Source organism: Xyrauchen texanus, chromosome 23 (genome assembly GCF_025860055.1).
Source record: "Xyrauchen texanus isolate HMW12.3.18 chromosome 23, RBS_HiC_50CHRs, whole genome shotgun sequence".
In the NCBI taxonomy this organism is placed as follows: Eukaryota; Metazoa; Chordata; class Actinopteri; order Cypriniformes; family Catostomidae; genus Xyrauchen; species Xyrauchen texanus.
In genome coordinates this window covers 36,538,505-36,555,480 of record NC_068298.1, presented here as the reverse complement: position 1 = coordinate 36,555,480, position 16,976 = coordinate 36,538,505, and the positions used below count along the sequence as shown (strand labels likewise).

General features: G+C 38.6%; 1 protein-coding gene across 1 annotated transcript in view; it reads right to left on the bottom strand.

Moving 5' to 3' along the window:
• Window positions 1-982: 982 nt before the first annotated feature.
• LOC127663357 (GDNF family receptor alpha-4-like) overlaps window positions 983-16,976 on the bottom strand; it is a 41,735-nt gene continuing 25,741 nt past the window's right edge. Inside the window, exons 6-9 of the mRNA XM_052154906.1 lie at window positions 15,033-15,142; window positions 14,271-14,405; window positions 9,956-10,086; window positions 983-2,281 (exon numbers count right to left, since the gene is read on the bottom strand). Coding sequence (XP_052010866.1) covers window positions 2,063-2,281; window positions 9,956-10,086; window positions 14,271-14,405; window positions 15,033-15,142 — 595 coding nt within the window. The 3' untranslated portion in view covers window positions 983-2,062. The remainder of the gene's footprint in view (window positions 2,282-9,955; window positions 10,087-14,270; window positions 14,406-15,032; window positions 15,143-16,976) is intronic.

The window sequence follows — 16,976 nt, the reverse complement described above, 5'->3', positions numbered from 1 at the left end:
ATTGAAATACTGGCTTCTCCGATAACAATGCTACAGCAAGAAGTTTCCATTCTGGAATTTCTGTTTATGTTTTGGCCTGTGTGATCCCGCCCACTGCCCACTCAACAATAGTGTTTCAACACCGCCGGGTTGCCAGATTTGAACAAGTTTGCAGGCAAACAACAATGCGTGCTGCAGACATGGAAGCCAGCAAAAGAACTGGATCAGAGAAAACAGATTCCACCTGACCTAAAAAGCCTCACCATCCATCTAAAAACCACCATGACCAGAGGCGTAGTAAAACAAGGATACATATTGGAGATGCATTTGGAAGATGGAGACAGCTTAAAGCCCAGAAATCCATTAAAACGGATCCTGTTGCATGTCAACATTCTGGCAACCCACATGACCTTCGAGTCTGGGGAAGGCAGACAACTCTCCAATATTTAGAATTTGTACTGCAGTACCCATTTCTAACACTTGTTGTCAATCTTACATATAGCACCTTTAACTAAAGAATGAATGGAAGTGATTTTATAAATAATAGGCTTCACATTTCTGCCTTTAAGCCTTCCAAAACTGGCCCCATTCACTTCCATTGTAACTGCCTCACTATAACCACGATTTTGGCTTTATTTCTTTAAGAAAAGAAGGGACGAGTCAAAATTATTTTTTGTGGTAATAAACATTATGCCACAAATGCTGTCGATTGAGCTTACCCCGAGTATTTCTTTAAAGATAGACATGTGAAGCTTATAACTTTATAAAAAGACATTAATTCTTCAGTTAAATGTGTATTATTTGAGCTTGTTTCAATAGTCGTTTTTATTTTTGTTCTAGGTTTTAGAGTTTACGCCGCACCAAAAGCTCTAGTGTGAAAGAGCCCTAAGAAAATCTTCAACTCTTACTTCAACGGTCGTACATGAGAATGAATGGAGAGGGGGGGTGCGGGGAATGAGAAGAAACAAGATTGAGAAAAAAGCATCAGTGTCAGCAAAAGATTTATAAGAAACAGAAAAAGCATGTGATTCCAGACTGCATGTTTCTTTTTGCTGTAGGGTTTAAGTCTCTGTTCCAACCTCCTCCCCCACCCCCAGATCTCTTTTTCAATTTCTTTCCCATCACAAGTAATTCTTTGCCGTGAACACACAACAAGATAAACAGTTTGTGTTGTAAGCCATTATCTCTGTGAAAGTAAAACAACAGGCACCGAGAGAAGGTACCGGGTGACAAGCGGCTGGAAAATGACTTCCTGTTTCTTCCCCTCAGGTTCTAAACCCAGACCGGACATGATGCCTGCTGTGCGCCGATATATTTCTTTATTTTGCTTGTTTATTTCTTTATTTTGGCTTTATTACTCATGTTTTTTTCTGTTCAAGGTTCTATTTATGCCCCTGGTTAGAGTGCACAATCTGTGCCAAGTCAAAAATGAAAGGACATCGCAGATAGAGCAATAAATGAAAAACGCTTGCATCTGCGCGATCGCTCTGCTAGGTGTGTGACCCGGCTTGTGAGACACAGAGGTGTGAAAAATGAAGGAATAGTGCTTGACGATTTTTTCTCTCATGTCGACGAGCAGCGATGTCAAGGAAATCAAATTTACAAGAACACACATACATTTTGTCTCATACAAGTTCAGCAACAACAAACAGAGCGGGTTTCTGAATGCAAGCTTGGATGCGGAACAAGTTTAGGGAAAGCCATATAGTGAGTCTTAAACAGTAATTTTGCCTAGTTTAACTCACTTTTCCTTTCCATATCTGAAGCACACTGACAATATACAATAGATACAAAGTATGTTCAAATCACTCAATAACCATCGGCTGTAATCAACACCAGTCAGTCCGAGGAGTCGTAGCTTTGTGATTCAAATGATTCACCAGGAGAATCGGATTCCGAAATCGATAGAGGGATAGAACAGTTTTCCTCTATTTTTGCTCTCTTCCTCCCTCCCATTTGTCGTTCTTTTCGTCCATCTATATAATATGTCTTAGAGTCTGGATGTGAGTGAGTACTTCAGTAGAGAGTGTGTTTGCATGTATGTGTGTGTAGGATTGTGTATGTGTGTGTGTAAGGGGGGTGTCTACCCCCAGCTGAGGGCAATCAGCAGCAGAACTGAGAGCAGGAAGTGAGGGGTGGAGAGGGTGGAGGCCAGGCTGTGGACCCGGCCAGCCTCGGAGCCCAGGTTGGTCACTGTCGCCTTCTCTGAGAATGGAAGGATCACATTGAACCCTCCTCCGGTTTCGTCTTCTTCCTCCTCCTCCTCCTCCTCCTCCTCCTCCTCTTCATCACTTTCCACCACCTTTAGGAAAAAATAAAACAAGAGAGAGTGTTAAAGGGAGCTGTGAGCTATAAGATCTTTTCAAACTTAGCAATTTTCTAAGTATTTGACCTGTAATATTAATTCCCAACATATTAAATGGTTGAAAAAAGATTGCATCCCCTGAAAATATTATCTTTTATAAATCTTTAGACAATTTTCCAGAATTTTCAAAAATGGACCGCAGGACATTAATTCACACATTTGAGCCTATTCAGTAAATCCAAATAAACCACTCCAATTGATCTTCAGCTGTTTTCTGTGTCATTTAAAAAAAAACATTGTTGTATGGTATTCATGGTATATGAAATATTCTACATTTCATTGAGATGATTGGTATTTTGATTATTTTGATTAAACTAGCAAATATATCATAAATGTAGAGTCATCATTAGTTTTAAAGAGTCAAATTTCTGCTTATAATAAATAATTTGCCATATATTTTTGTCTTTAATTATGGTACCATGATTTAAAAAAGTATTCCAACTCTATACCTCAGATTTGTGGCATTATTTCTTGCAATTTGAATTTATATCTCACAATTTGGAAGAAAAAAAACGTAAACTGCGAGAAATAGTCACCATTTCAAGATATCAACTTGCAATTATGAGATATAATGTCGTAATTGCGAGATATAAATGCTCAAATGCAAGTTTAAATCTTAAATTTTCGTTTCATTTCAAAACAATTCCATTTCTCACAATTGCAACTTTATAACTATAAATACAAGATATAAACTCACAAAAAACAACTATGTCGCAACTATGAAAAATACAAATCGAAGGTCATTATTGAATTGTGTTCAACAGTGGTGAAATTGTGCAAAACCCTAATAGCCAATTGTGCAATTTTGCAACGTTAATTTTAATAATCAGTAGCTTCCTGAAAACATATATATATATATATATATATATATATATATATATATATATATATATATATATATATACACTCACCTAAAGGATTATTAGGAACACCTGTTATCTAATTTCAACCAATCACATGGCAGTTGCTTCAATGCATTTAGGGGTGTGGTCCTGGTCAAGACAATCTCCTGAACTCCAAACTGAATGTCAGAATGGGAAAGAAAGGTGATTTAAGCAATTTTGAGCGTGGCATGGTTGTTGGTGCCAGACGGGCCGGTCTGAGTATTTCACAATCTGCTCAGTTACTGGGATTTTCACGCACAACCATTTCTAGGATTTACAAAGAATGGTGTGAAAAGGAAAAACATCCAGTATGCGGCAGTCCTGTGGGTGAAAATGCCTTGTTGATGCTAGAGGTCAGAGGAGAATGGGCCGACTGATTCAAGCTGATAGAAGAGCAACTTTGCCTGAAATAACCACTCGTTACAACCGAGGTATGCAGCAAAGCATTTGTGAAGCCACAACACGCACAACCTTGAGGCGGATAGGCTACAACAGCAGAAGACCCCACCGGGTACCACTCATCTCCACTACAAATAGGAAAAAGAGGCTACAATTTGCAAGAGCTCACCAAAATTGGACAGTTGAAGACTGGAAAAATGTTGCCTGGTCTGATGAGTCTCAATTTCTGTTGAGACATTCAGATGGTAGAGTCAGAATTTGGCATAAACAGAATGAGAACATGGATCCATCATGCCTTGTTACCACTGTGCAGGCTGGTGGTGGTGGTGTATTGGTGTGGGGGATGTTTTCTTGGCACACTTTAGGCCCCTTAGTGCCAATTGGGCATCGCTTAAATGCCACAGCCTACCTGAGCATTGTTTCTGACCATGTCCATCCCTTTATGGCCACCATGTACCCATCCTCTGATGGCTACTTCCAGCAGGATAATGCACCATGTCACAAAGCTCGAATCATTTCAAATTGGTTTCTTGAACATGACAATGAGTTCACTGTACTAAAATGGCCCCCACAGTCACCAGATCTCAACCCAATAGAGCATCTTTGGGATGTGGTGGAACGGGAGCTTCGTGCCCTGGATGTGCATCCCACAAATCTCTATCAACTACAAGATGCTATCCTAACAATATGGGCCAACATTTCTAAAGAATGCTTTCAGCACCTTGTTGAATCAATGTCACGTAGAATTAAGGCAGTTCTGAAGGCGAAAGGGGGTCAAACACAGTATTAGTATGGTGTTCCTAATAATCCTTTAGGTGAGTGTACATATACATTCCGGGGTTTTCTTCAGTATGTTGATGAAATTTGATATACATGTTGATAAATGTAGAAATTAAATTGACTACATTCAAAATATTTAGTGAAATAAAAATATACTTAAGGATAATTAATGCATGTTTTCCACAGTTTTTCCACTATAATAAATATAATTTTGATGCACCAATACAGTAATAAAAAAGCAATATTTACCTCTACATATATATATATATTTCTTTTTTTAAATATTCTTTTTCTTTTTTTTGGTGAGTGAACAGGGTGTGTAAAAAATAAAACTTCACTAACTTCTATTTGGGAACCCAGTTGTTATTGTTATTTTTATAACCCAAAAATAATTGATTGTTGTCCAGTTCAGTTTATTATTATAAAACTGTACTGAATTATTATTATTTTAATAATTTGTTTTATACAACAGTAATATATTTCCATCATCCTTCACCTGGAGCTTTTATTTTGATGGCTGATAGTACACGGTAGTGCCATTGTATATTATTCATCAAGTTCCTCATTACAAAATCTGGTGAAACACTGTAACCACCTCTATTTCTGTGATACAGTGTCTGATTTTTAAATTTGTATAATAACTTCAAGCGAAATCACATGTTTGGAATTGTGCGAATGGGTGCACCTGCAGCACTTTGCCTTCACAATACACATTAACTGCTCCATGATGGATGAAAAAAGCATATCCACAAGTAAACACAGAACAGTGGAGTGGTGGGGTAGTGGGATAAAGCACATAACTGGTAATCAGAAGGTTGCTGGTTCAATCCCCACAGCCACCACCATTGTGTCTTTGAGCAAGGCACTTAACTCCAGGTTGCTCCGGGGGGGATTGTCCCTGTAATAAGTGCACTGTAAGTCGCTTTAGATAAAAGCATTTGCCAAATGAATAAATGTAAATGTAAACAACGCTTCACCCCTTTGAGTGTTTTGCTCAGTTTTCTGACTGTATGAGATTAAGATGGTACTATCTGTATTTCACAAAATCCAAATATTTGGCGAAAAACCACCACTAACACCACTGACTTTAGAAGAAACATCTGAGACAAAGTTGATAAGTGAATGTATTATAAAATGATATCTTCATTAAGTCTCCTGAGCTATGAAATAGCAACCTCAGAGCAATACAATTTTGCTTTGGGAAGTTGTAACGGTAGGATGGTGAGCATTTGTCAGCGACAGCGACGGAGCGATTGCAAGGGAGAGGGATAAGAAATGAATGGTAAAAGGAGGAGGATGAGAATAAGAGACTGTGAGAGAGACAGATGGTATGGATACATTAATATTAATGAAGTTTTACTGATGAACTGCTGCTTGCAAACACCTTTAGCTAATCCATTCAGAGAGAGAGAGACAGGTCGAGAAAGTGAGAAGCACAACAAGAGAGACAAATCAGGTGAGACAGGGACATTTGGAGAGGAGAGATTTGGAGGAGAACACAAGTGAGCGAGAGAGAGAAAGAAAGACTGTAGGAAAGAAAGAAATGACAGCTGAAACTGAATTGAATCCTTTTTGTCTGCGGGCCCAGATTATCTCTAAGCTGAATGCTGTGGTGTGCTGTGAGAACAGAGTATGTGAACGACGTCCAAACATGAAGACACACAAACATATAGATCAGAGGACCATTTCTTGATAAAGACAGTATGTCTCTGGACACCGGAGGATTATATGGTTCTCTTTTATGTGGGTAGAAAATACAATCCATTTTACAATAGATAGTCTAGTAAGTATTGGTATCATGAATGCTGCCACTCTCTGAAGCCCTAAAGGCTGATTGGCTATCTAGAAATTGCTTTGGTGGGATATTAATGTAATGCTAATATCATGGCCAGAGGGTCAAGGTTTGGCTGGATAGCTTCAGCGGTTAGCCTCTAATGGTAGATGCTTTTAGTACAGTAGTATTATGCTGATAAAAAGTCTCCATTACATATAAACATACAACAAATAAATTGCATATAGTTTATTATAATATAATAAATGTTTCACAGATGACCTAAAAGCTGACGGGCTATCTAGAAATGACTTTGGCAGGATAATATGCTAATGCTAATAACCTGGCCAGAGGATCAAGGTTTAGCTAGTTAGCTTTGACAGTTAGTCTCTGATAAAAAATGCAGTAAGTATACAGTTACACAGGCAAAAAGCATAACTCCACTGACGGTCAGTAGCCTTGAAATTAGCCCTTTTTTTTTTTTTGCATGCAACATATAATTATTTTATGCAATTGCAATCATGCTGTATGGCTCTAAATCAGCACGGATGTGATTCGGCCTAAGGCCATACAGCACTCTTGCTTGTGACATAGCTTTAATATATAGTAGATACTGTGTTTGTGTGTGTATGTATATATATATATATACTCTTATTTAAGACTTTTGATCATATCATAAATACGAGTTTCCTAATCGGAAGTTGCACATGAATGCCCCCTCAAGTCGTGAATACAAACTGGGAAACTGAGATCATTTTGATACCCGAGTTTCTGAGTTGGGAGAAGACATAAACATTCAACATGGAGGAGGAGAATTTCAATAGTGAATGACGATTTTATAAAAAAAATTAAATGCAGCTACCATATAATTGCCTTTTCAATCATAGACATGTATATCCATCAGGAACTTTTTGATGCTTATTGTAAATTTTTACACAAAGAAAATAGCATTTATTTGACCAATCTTCCATTATTTTCAGCCAGTTGGCTAACACGTATTACGGTGTCAAAATAAGAGTTGCCCAAAGCTCAGCTGACCCGGGTCCACGGGGAGGTGCAATATATCAAGCCATTTTATCACTTAATTTGGGCATATGTGGTATCATTTGAAGCTTAGAATCTGATCTTTCTTAGAGAACTCCATCACTTTTGCATTTAGTTACATAAAATAACAAAATATGGCCTGAAATCATTTGTCACAAATTGGCCCCACCAAGAGGTTCTGTTGTTGAAACTTTAAAATGAATATAAAAGTCCTTCAAGTCATATTTCAAATGAAAGCTCACATTCTCAAGAAGGTGACTGTATAGTTTATTTTTTTGTTGCCGTAATACCACAGTTTGAATTGTTTACAAAACATATCACAAAGTGACATTTTATTTCGGTAAGGCATAAAATGCAAATGTAATTTTTCAGTGCTGACCATCTGTTAGCCCCAAATAAACTCAAACGTTATATTAAATCTTACCTTGGGTTGTTAGCATTAAAATGAGTTTAGGAAATTACTTGTTTACTTGTTTGTTAGCTTGCTTGGGTGAATAGTCAAATTTTGTGTCAAAACAATATTGAACAAAATATGATGTTCTAAAAAGTAGGAGTTATCTGTAAAATTAGATTTTATGAAATTAGTCCAAAGTAAGTGTGAACACAGAGTGCAAAAATTTTAACGCGGCAGCCCAAAAATCCTACAGCGCGTAAGAGGTTAACTTGCCATCTTCCATGTTTATAACAACAAAGCACTTGAACGTGACATGCTCATAATTACAATTTACGAAGTAGGATAATTCTGATAGTACGTGAAGACAACTTAAGTGCTTGAGAAACAAAAGTGGTAACATTCAGGAAGCATACTTCTGAGGAGCATGCACCAGCCGAACAACTGCCATTGAGATAAAGTTAAATGTTAACGGATAGCTTTCTCCAGGTATATTACAACGTATATAACAACAATGGTGAGTCAAGTTTTGCAGAGTGTATGAAAACATAAACTCATAAACTCAAAGTAACAACAGGATTGACCACAAATTAAAAAACTAATTCAGTGACGCTGCGTACTAAATCTCCGTTGTCAGTTGAACTTTGGCGATCGGCCATAATGGAAGAAAAATAAAGCTGACACCCTCATTCCAAAGCACAGAATAATCTGACTAAAGGGAAGAGCAAATCGATAGAGATTTAATTCCTTGCCATGATTGTGTTCTTGGGGACTTGTAGGTTCTGTGATTATTTCTGATTGAATTTAAGGTGGCAGTTCAAGCTGTTGGATTCAGACCCCACAGTGATCTCTTTAGATACATGTGACATTTCCACAAAAAATATGGTCATCAGTGTAGATGTCAAAGGATAGACCTAATGTCAAAGTGACTTGACATTAAAGCCTATTGATTAGATGTAAGAGATGGTTCTCTTTAAAAGGCTGTAAAAAGGCACTGCAATAAAAATGAAAACTCTCATTTATCACATAGGTGAGATGTTATGAGAGATCAGTGAACAGTCCCTTTTTCCAAAATATGTGCAACCAGAGGGTCATCACTGTGTCAACACATGCCAGACATTATCACGGACACATAAAAAATGCACATTTTTAATGATATTACCAGAATGGAAGTGTGAACTGAAAGTGTGTTACTAATTGGAGCCTCTTGGAAAATATGGGGTTTCCCCTGTGCTTTAAGTTCAAATGCCAATGTGAAGTAATTTTCATGTTCAAATTTCTCTTCCCTCCCATTATTCCCTCCTTTGCTTTGTTTGCAAACTGCTTCTGTTCAATGGAAAACATCTGTTTTTCCCTGTTTAACCCATTATCTCTCTCAAGTTAAAAAAATTCCTTTTCCCACAATGGATTACAAGTGCATTTCACTGACATTTAGTTTTTTCATTGTGTATTTCACAGTTGGCTAGCTAGATCAACTCACTGGGAATAAATGTCTCATTTGATCAAAGCTCGGCCTCTGAACCCTGATAATTCAAGCAATATCATGCAACATTTAAATATTCTCAGAGATGACATTAAATGTAGCTATTTAGTCAGAAATAACTTTATCAGGCATTGTAATTTGAATTGTCCTGTATATACCTTTTCCTCGACATAGTTTTGCTATGGACATATGCGAGTCGTGCCATGGACATGTTTGTTAGTGTACAACAACTTTGATGATCCCTACATATAATCCAAAATGAATGCAGTCAACTGGCGAGGAACTTTGGGCACATCCCACCACACACACACATAAAGCCAAACAAAATTCATTGCACAAGCGTTTTTGTGCTTACTGTAGCGGCTGCCGGGGCGATGGCGTGTGACCGTGTATTTCCGCAGTGACACGATCAGCCACACATCAAGATGTTCAGTTCACTTCCTGAGATCCATCAGTATGCTCAAAGTAGCAGGACTGCGGGTTAGGTTAGATGTTTTATGAAGTTGATGTAGACAAGGGACAGAATTAGCTACTGTGGTAGTTTGTTTGTTAAATCGAGGCTATGACCTATAAAATTTGGTTTGTTTCAAGCACTACTGTAGTGAATATGAGGAACTCCCCTTCTGAAAAGACATTCTTAGAGGATAATGAGTTTTCAGGCTGGTTTATGCTGGTTAGTGGCTGTTTAGAGCTGGTCTAGCAGCTGGAACATGGTGCAGTTTTGCTAAAGCTAATAAACTAGCATTGTCTTTCTGGTGAAGCTGGTTTCCCAAGGAAATCTTGCTGGTTAAGTTAATAAAGAATAAACTGGCCCGTCAGTTCATGGTAGTGTTTTTGATGCAATTGGTCCAGTACTCACTGTATTGGGTTCAGGCAGCAGGTTAATGTTCAGCTCATCGCGCTGGACCTGGGGGGAGGGACGAGGTGGAGGAAATGGTGTGCCCTCCACTGGACGAGGGGTGGAGCTTCCCATGCTATCAATGGCATTACCTGTCAGGTAAAGAGTTGGAGTAAGTTGTAGATTGCAGTACTAAAGGTTTTACTTCCAAAGCAGAATAAAAGAAAGAGGATAATGATCAAAAACATAAAAGGGTGAATCTCCCAAAAAAAACATCCTGGTAACGTTTCACCCACAAGTCAGAACTGGGGAGAAAATGTTCATAATTGGTATAAAATGGTCCTAAACACAAGCTTATTTTACAGCACTTTAAACAAAGTATCATTTTTATTTTTGTGATTCTGGGGTGAAATATGACCGGGACATGTTCGTGACAAAAGCTTTTAAAGAAATGGAAAGTCTCAATGCAATTGAAATTGGACTTTTGTGGATTTTATAATAATACTAATAATAATAATAATACATTTTATTCATATAGTACCTTTCATACATGCAAACTGCTTCACATATCGGAAATTACGTCAAAGAAAGTAACTGCATTAAAGTAAAAATTGTTGAACAAACACAATGCTCAATGGTCAATTCAAAATGTTATTGAACCTCAATCCTGAATGTTTAACAAAGAAAAAGTGAGATTTGTTTTTCTCATTAAGCAACTATTAGTGTGCACAATTATTAGGCAACTAAATTACAAAAAGTTCTCCCAACTCAGTTGTTTATTCTCAATTTTTAGAGTAAGCGCAACAAATAGGTAACACCAAATGACAATTAAATAAAAATTTTGGCCTTTCAAAAAATTCAGTCAGCAATATAGCCACCCTTCTTTTCAATAACTGCTATGAGCCATCCATCCATGGAGTCTGTCAGTTTCTTGATCAGTTCACGATCAACTTTGGCTGAAGCAGCAACCACAACCTCCCAACATGCTGTCTCAGTGAGGTGTATTGTCTTCCCTCACTGTAAATCCCACAAGTTCTCAGTAGGATTTATGTCAGGTGAGGAAGGGGGCGAAGTCTTTATTTGGGCATCTTTGAGGCCTTTAATGGGTAGCCAAGCAGTGGAGTACTTGGATGCATGTGATGGAGCATTGTCCTGCATAAAGATTGGCCTTCTTGAATGCTGAGGACTTCTTCCTGTACCACTGCCTGAAGAAAGTACTTTCCAGGAACTGGCAGTAGGTTTGAGAGTTGAGTTTCAGTCCATCTTCAACTCAAACAGGTCCAATTACCTCATCCTTAATGATAGCAGCCCACACCAGTACCCCTCCTCCACCTTGCTGGCGCCTGACTCGAAGTGGTGCCCTGTGTCCATTAGTGATCCAGCCACGGGCCCATCCATCTGGTCCATCAAGAATCACTCTCATTTCATCTGTCCATAAAACCTTTGAACTATCTGTCTTCAGGTATTTCTTTGCCCAATCTTGACGCTTCAACTTGTGAAAATATTCAGTGGTGGTCTTGTTTCAGCCTTCTTGACCTTGGCCATGTCTCTGAGCACTTGACACCTTGTACTTCTGGACACTCCAGTTAGGTTGCAGTTCTGGAATATGGTGGCACTGAAGGATACGAGTTCCTGGTAGCTTCACGTTTAATTCTTCTCAAGTCTTTTGAAGTTAATTTGCGCCTTTTCTTCTCTATGCGTTTTTTGCGCCACAGTTGACTATTCACAACGAGACATTTGATTGTCCGATGGTCATGCCTCAATAGTTTATCTATTTCAAGAGTGTTGAATCCATCTGAAAGGCATTTTACAATTTTTTATTTTCAGTGTCAGTTAAATCTCTTTTTTGGCCCATATTACACCTGAGGTAATGAAGCTGCCTAATAATTATGCACACCTTGATATAAGATGTTAGTCACTTTCGCCACATCCTCCCTCATTACACAAATACATGCCACCTGAAAATGATTGAATACAATAATCATCAAGTTTATATGGTTTGGAGTTGGAAAATGTGCATGAAAATAATGATAAGATTAGAATACTCTCTTGCCTAATAATTGTGCATGCAGTGTATACAGTATGTATATATACATACACACAGTGCATTCAGAAAGTATTGAGATCTCTTTATTTTTTTTCCACATTTTGTTATGTTGCAACCTTATGCTAAAATGCTTTAACCTATTTTTTTTTTTCACATCAATCTACACTCCATACCCCATAATGACAAAGCAAAAACAAGATTTTTGATAACTTTACAAATGTATTAAAAAGAAAAAACTGAAATATCACATTGATATAAGTATTCAGACCCTTAACTCAACAGTTAGTTGAAGCAACTTTGGCAGTGATTACAGCCTCAAGTCTTTTTGTGGTTTGATGGGACAAGCTTTGCACACCTGGATTTGCATATTTTCAGCCATTCTTCTCTGCAGATCCTCTCAAGCTCTGTCAGGTTGGATCTGAACCATTGGTGGAAAGCCATTTTCAGGTCTCTCCAGAGATGTTCGATTGGGTTCGGTCTCTGGTTGGGCCATTCAAGGACATTCACAGAATTATCCCTAAGCCTCTCTTGCATTGTCTTGGCTGTGTGCTTAGGGTCACCATCTTGTTGGAAGGTGAACCTTCAGCCCAGTCTGAGGTCCTGAGCACTCTGGACCAGTTTTTTTTAAGGATACACCCCAACAGCATGATGCTACCACCACCATGCTTCACCATTGGGATGGTATTGCGCAGGTGATGAGTGGTGCCTGGAACATGAAATGATGCTTGGAATTGAGGACAAACAGTTCGATCTTCATTTTATCCGACCAGAGATAATCTTGTTTCTCACAGTCTGAGATTCCTTTAGGTGCTTTTTTGCAAATTCCAAGCAGGCTTTCATGTGTCTTGCAATGATAGCCCATAAAGCCCAGATCAGTGGAGTGTTGCAGTGAAGGTTGTCCTTCGGCAAGTTTCTCCCATCTCCACACATGATCTCTGGAGCTCAACCAGAGTGACCATCAGGTTCTTGGTCACCACTCTTACCAAGGCTCTTCTCCCCCCATTGCTCAGTTTGGCCAGGTGGTCAGCTCTAGGAAGAGTCCTGGTTGTTCCAAACTTCTTCAATTTAAGAATTATGGAGGCCACTGGGTTCTTGGGAACCTTCAATGCAGCCAAACTCTTTTTTTTTTTTTTATAGCCTTCCCAGATCTGTGTCTCGACACAATCCTGTCTCTGAGCTCTGCAGGCAGTTCCTTTGATCTCATGGCTTGTTTTTTGCTCTGATATGCATTTTCAGCAGTGAGACCTTATATAGACAGGTGTGTGCCTTTCCAAATCATGTCCAATCAATGGAATTTGCTACAGGTGGACTCCAATCAAAGTGTAGAAACATCTCAAAGATGATCCAGAGAAATGGGATGCACCCGAGCTAAATTTCAAGTGTCATAACAAAGGGTCTGAATACTTATGTTGGTGTGATATTTCAGTTTTTTCTTTTTAATAAAGTTGCAAAGTTATCAAAAATCATATATTATTATTATTATCAAAACAATAATAATTTAATTTAGTCCATGTCTGTTAGTTGTGAGTCCATCTGACAAAATGGTTAAAACATACCGCTGACATCACCTTGTTTGTAGGGGCAACATTTCAATTTCATAACAAATTTCCATCAAGTTAAATTTTGTTATCTTTAACAAACTTAAATTGGTGTAATAATGTGTTTATTATTAATATATATAAATGAAAAGAATATAGAGTTCAATACAAGTTATGCTCAATCAACAGCATTTGTGACAGTGTTGATTACCTCAAATTAACTTCAACTCATACCTCAAAGCCAAAAATGGAGGTTACAGTGAGGCACTTACAATGGAAGTGAATGGGGACCAATTTTTAGAGTGTTTAAAGGCAAAAATTTGAAACCTATAATTTTATAATAGCACTTACATTCATCCTTCTGTTAAAACTTGTGTATTATTTGAGCTGTGAAGTTGTTTAAATTGTACTTTTTACAGTCAGTTTAGGGTTTTAGTGTTCGTTGGCATTACATTGTCATGGCAACAAAGTTGTAAAATTGGATATAACAAAAAAGGTTAGTAAGTGATTTTATGACACTAAAATCATATTAACATGCATATCGTTTAGGTAAGGTTTTATTTTACATTCACTGATTGGCCCCCATTCACTTCCATTGTAAGTGCCTCCATGTAACACAGATTTGTGCTTTTTTTTTTTTTTGAAAGAACACAATAAGCTCACAATAAGACCAGGAACATGTATTAAGAAAGGCTGTTTTGATTTCCTGTTGACTTTTTTCTAATCTGTAAATGAAATTCTCGGTACTCACGCAGGCAGGTGTTGCTGTTGAACATGTGCAGGATACGCAGACAGTCTTGCCATTGGTTCCCGCTGCCTTCGCAATTACACCACTGCGACACCTCTGTACTTCTGTTACTCACGTAGTTTGGAGTCATGATGGTGCCTGCAGAGGGAGGGATAGAGAAAGACAGGATGAGAGAGAGACAGTGGAAGAAATGTCATGCCAATTAGCCTGAACACTCATCTGGGAGAACCTCAAACCAGTGTAGTCTTTCCACCCCCCTCCGGTGTAATTATGTTGCCTCAGGTTTGACCTGCTAATTCAATGTAACTGTCTTGTCACTCTGGCTGGCTTAAAAGAAAAGTTCACCCAAAAATGGAAATTCTTTCATTATTTGCACAACATCATGTCGTTATAAACCTCTATGCTGTTACCTTTTTTTCGTGGGACAGAGAAGGTGAAACTTATTTAATATTCATTATAATTTCTCCTTTTGTGTTCTATGAAATAAATGACAGCATATGGGTTTGGAACCACATGAGGGTAAGTAAATAATGACTGAATTTTCATTTTTGTCTTAACAATTTACCTTGATCCCAAACCACTCAGGCCAACTGCTTTACTACTTGCTGTTTTAGTGCACTCACTCCTCCAGGATGCAGAAATGATTGTCATTAAAATATTATATTATTTAAGGACAGATTGTGCAATGATGTATAATTTGGTGCGTTTTGTACTCTTCGTTAAGTTTGCGGACATTTCTCAAAGTCGTATAAGATGGTTTCTCACCGATGAGTCCCGCATAGGCCTTGAGACACACGGCTCCACTTTCCCGGAGACAGCCGGAGGGGGAGAGAGAAGACGGCTGACAGTTCTGCTGGAAATCAGCCAATCTCGACCTGACACAACAGATACATATTTGAATATGGACATGGGCATGATTAAAAACAGAATGTTTTTGTACAGTTTTCCTTCTGTATTTTGAGTTGCTCCAAGCCATGCACTTTTGTTCTTTGTAGTTTATTGTAGTTTGTGCAATTGTTGAGGTCCGTATGGTTGCTGTAGATGTGCCCATGCTGAATTAAATAGAATTAAATAGTATGTATAATATTTAATACTTACATTTTAATATTTCATGTACAGTAGTACATTGAATGTACATTTTATAAAAAAAAATTATATTTTAAATATTTTATTTTAATATATCATTTATATTTAATTAAAATTATCTGAATAAAAATTTGTAATTTTTAGACATGATTATATAAAATTAAAGCTCTAAATAATATATCAGGATTCTTTTCTGCATATCACGGTGCCGTTTTGTGGTCGGTTCTGCATAACACGGTGGCTCATATTAGTATATTGCAGCCCATTAAGCCCGTTTCGCAGCCGACCCACTGGCCCGATCGGTTCTCCCCATGGCCAGTCCGCCCCTGATCGGCCGCAAAGTGCGGTGGCCCAACGGGAAAATGTCCGGTATTCCAGATTACCAGTCCAGCCCTGTTTCCGGCATGATTTGAAGGCAGCGTAACAGCCGTTATAGTTCATCACATGAACTAAGGGCATGTTTCACAAAGTTTGCTGTAAACATTTCTAGTTTTCATCCTTGCTAATATTCACAGAAGACATGTCTAATCATATATGTGACCCGCTGTCCTTTCTTTATCCTACTCAGCGTATTCTTTTGCTATTAATGTTGCTTAGATAAGCAGAACTGCCAGAGACATCTGTTTCTAGAAAAAAGACTAAACAGAATTCTTGTTCCTCAAAGAGGAAAGTGGAAAATATGGTATGATGTTATAATCAGGATGTCAGATCATGAGAGGGTATCAAAGGGTTTGTTCAAGGGGTCAGGATCGGTCATTCAAAAATTGCTGTGTATTCTGTGACAAGATAAACATTTCAAAAGTGACATATAAATGACTATGATTTTTTGAAGGGTTCTTCAAAAGTGTGAAATGGACATCAACAATGAAAGAAAACGAATCGGTTACTAACGTAACCTCGGTTCTCTCTAGATGAGGGAACGAGTATTGCGTAAGCTAGCTTACGCTACGGGAAAGATTCATCTTTTCTGAGATATTGAAGCCAAAAAATTATCCTTAATTTTGTATCCATTGTCAACGCAGTGCAGCAACTGCATACCTTGAGCGGGCTAGCTAGCGAGCTCATTGGTTGCTCTGCGGCAACTGCTGCAGCCTATAGACAAGCTTGGGCGAACTCGCATCCAGTGAGAGGCGTCCGCGCGCTCACTGCATCAAAGCCCGCCAAAAAGGGCGTGACTACAGTGCATATAAGCATAGTTCGTAGGCTGGAACCCTGGTTTTCATTGAATGAAGCGAAAAATCGCTTGTGGCGCGAGCACGGCCGGTTACGCAATACTCGTTCCCTCATCTAGAGAGAACCGAGGTTACGTTAGTAACCGATTCGTTCTCTTACGAGAGGTTCTCTCGTATTGCGTAAGCTAGCTTACGCTACGGGAACCCTTTGTCAACGCCGTGCGCACCAAGCATCCACTGCATGAGCCCCAGGGAATTAAAGGGGACCCGGGGGAGCCCTTGTGAGTGGGGAATTAATATTTAGCCGGCAAGAGTGCGGGCCAGTGTGTGTGTAGTACATAAGCACATAGACAGAGCGGCGGTGCCGGTCTGTGTGGACTGTGTCCCATTAATGCAGCTCACCAGGGGAGCTGTAGCGTATTAAACCGCTAGCAGTTTAGCCTGCAGAGCG